At 46.4% G+C, this 1,293-nt stretch overlaps 1 protein-coding gene across 1 annotated transcript in view; it reads right to left on the bottom strand.

Annotated features, from left to right (window-relative positions):
* Window positions 1–64: 64 nt before the first annotated feature.
* Window positions 65–1,293, bottom strand: part of LOC122324375 (proteasome subunit alpha type-6-like) — a 3,001-nt gene continuing 1,772 nt past the window's right edge. The window contains exons 3-6 of the mRNA XM_043218744.1: window positions 1,163–1,293; window positions 910–1,088; window positions 352–446; window positions 65–258 (exon numbers count right to left, since the gene is read on the bottom strand). The exon at window positions 1,163–1,293 is cut by the window's right edge and continues 119 nt beyond it. Of these exons, the coding sequence (XP_043074679.1) occupies window positions 201–258; window positions 352–446; window positions 910–1,088; window positions 1,163–1,293 (463 nt within the window). The 3' untranslated portion in view covers window positions 65–200. The remainder of the gene's footprint in view (window positions 259–351; window positions 447–909; window positions 1,089–1,162) is intronic.

Here is a 1,293-nt window from a genome sequence, read left to right as displayed (position 1 = left end):
CACACACACACACACACACACACACACCATTAGCACCTGATCAGTAAATATCACTCAGAGATTGTTCAGACTTACAAAAAGTTGGTTTATTTGATAATGACTGGTCTGTCTGCTGGTTTATAGACGGAGGACTGGTTCAGTAACACACACCAAACACCAAGACTGATGAGCAAACGGTAAAAACACGGTAAAGCTGACAGTTACTCCCTCTCCGCGATCGCCACCAGATGACGCTCGATTTCTGCTTCTGACAGAGTCCTGAAACACACACACACACACACACACACACACACACAGATGACGTCGAAGCGCCTCACACACATGCTCACGATTGCTCTTCTCTCTCTTTACCTGTATTTGGGGTTTTCTTTGGTCACGGCAGACACTTCCAGCTCAGTGCATTTGAAGTCCATAGAAAGAACCGAAGACAAACACGAGATGGCCATCTAGAGGACAGAGCAAACAACACACTGACCCACAACCTCAACGTCTCAACTATTACTATTATTACTATTATTACTATTATTATTATTATTATTATTACACAACACTCGGTTTAAAACCCGATCATGATGTTCTTCCATTACCACTGATTATCTCAAAACTGAAGGACAAATAAAAAATAAAAATAAAAACACACTGCCCCCGGTTACATAAATAATATAAATAACTAAATAATAATAATATTATAGTGGCTTGAACAAGATGGAATGAATCAGAATCAGAGTTCTTTCTCTTGTTTACCAAGTCTACATTTATCTGTAAAAATACAGATATATTTCTAGAACGTAAACTAGCTGTTTTCTCTGAGAATGTGTGTTAAAGTGTCATTTATTTCGGTGTATTTTCTCCAGTCTTCAGCGTCACATGAAATCAGAATCATACACCCTGTGCTAGCGGGTCCCTCACCTCCACGGTCCGGTCGTAGGGCAGCTCCGGCTGCTTCTTCAGCTTCTTCTCCAGGTAGCTGTTGGCCTCGTGGTGTTTGACCCCGACGCTGGTGGCCCTGAAGCCGCAGAAGTACCCGGCCGGGTCACACTTGTACAGCACGGGGCCCGTCTGGGGGTCCATGGCGATCAGCATCATGCCTGAGGGACACAGAGCAGCGGTCAGAGGCGTGGAGACGGGTCAGAACCGAGCCGAGGCGAGGAGAGTGACCCACAGCAGCCCAGCGGCCTCATCTCAGCATTCTGTGTGTAGACCTGAGAGATGTCCGCCATGCGCCGGCACAGCATGTCCGCGGTGATGTCATACCCGAACTTATACTTCCACTCGGCCGCCTCCACACGAGCC

This window comes from Puntigrus tetrazona, chromosome 20 (assembly GCF_018831695.1).
Source record: "Puntigrus tetrazona isolate hp1 chromosome 20, ASM1883169v1, whole genome shotgun sequence".
NCBI lineage: Eukaryota > Metazoa > Chordata > Actinopteri > Cypriniformes > Cyprinidae > Puntigrus > Puntigrus tetrazona.
The sequence above is the reverse complement of the archived record's forward strand: the minus strand, read 5'-3'. Positions and strand labels throughout refer to the sequence as shown.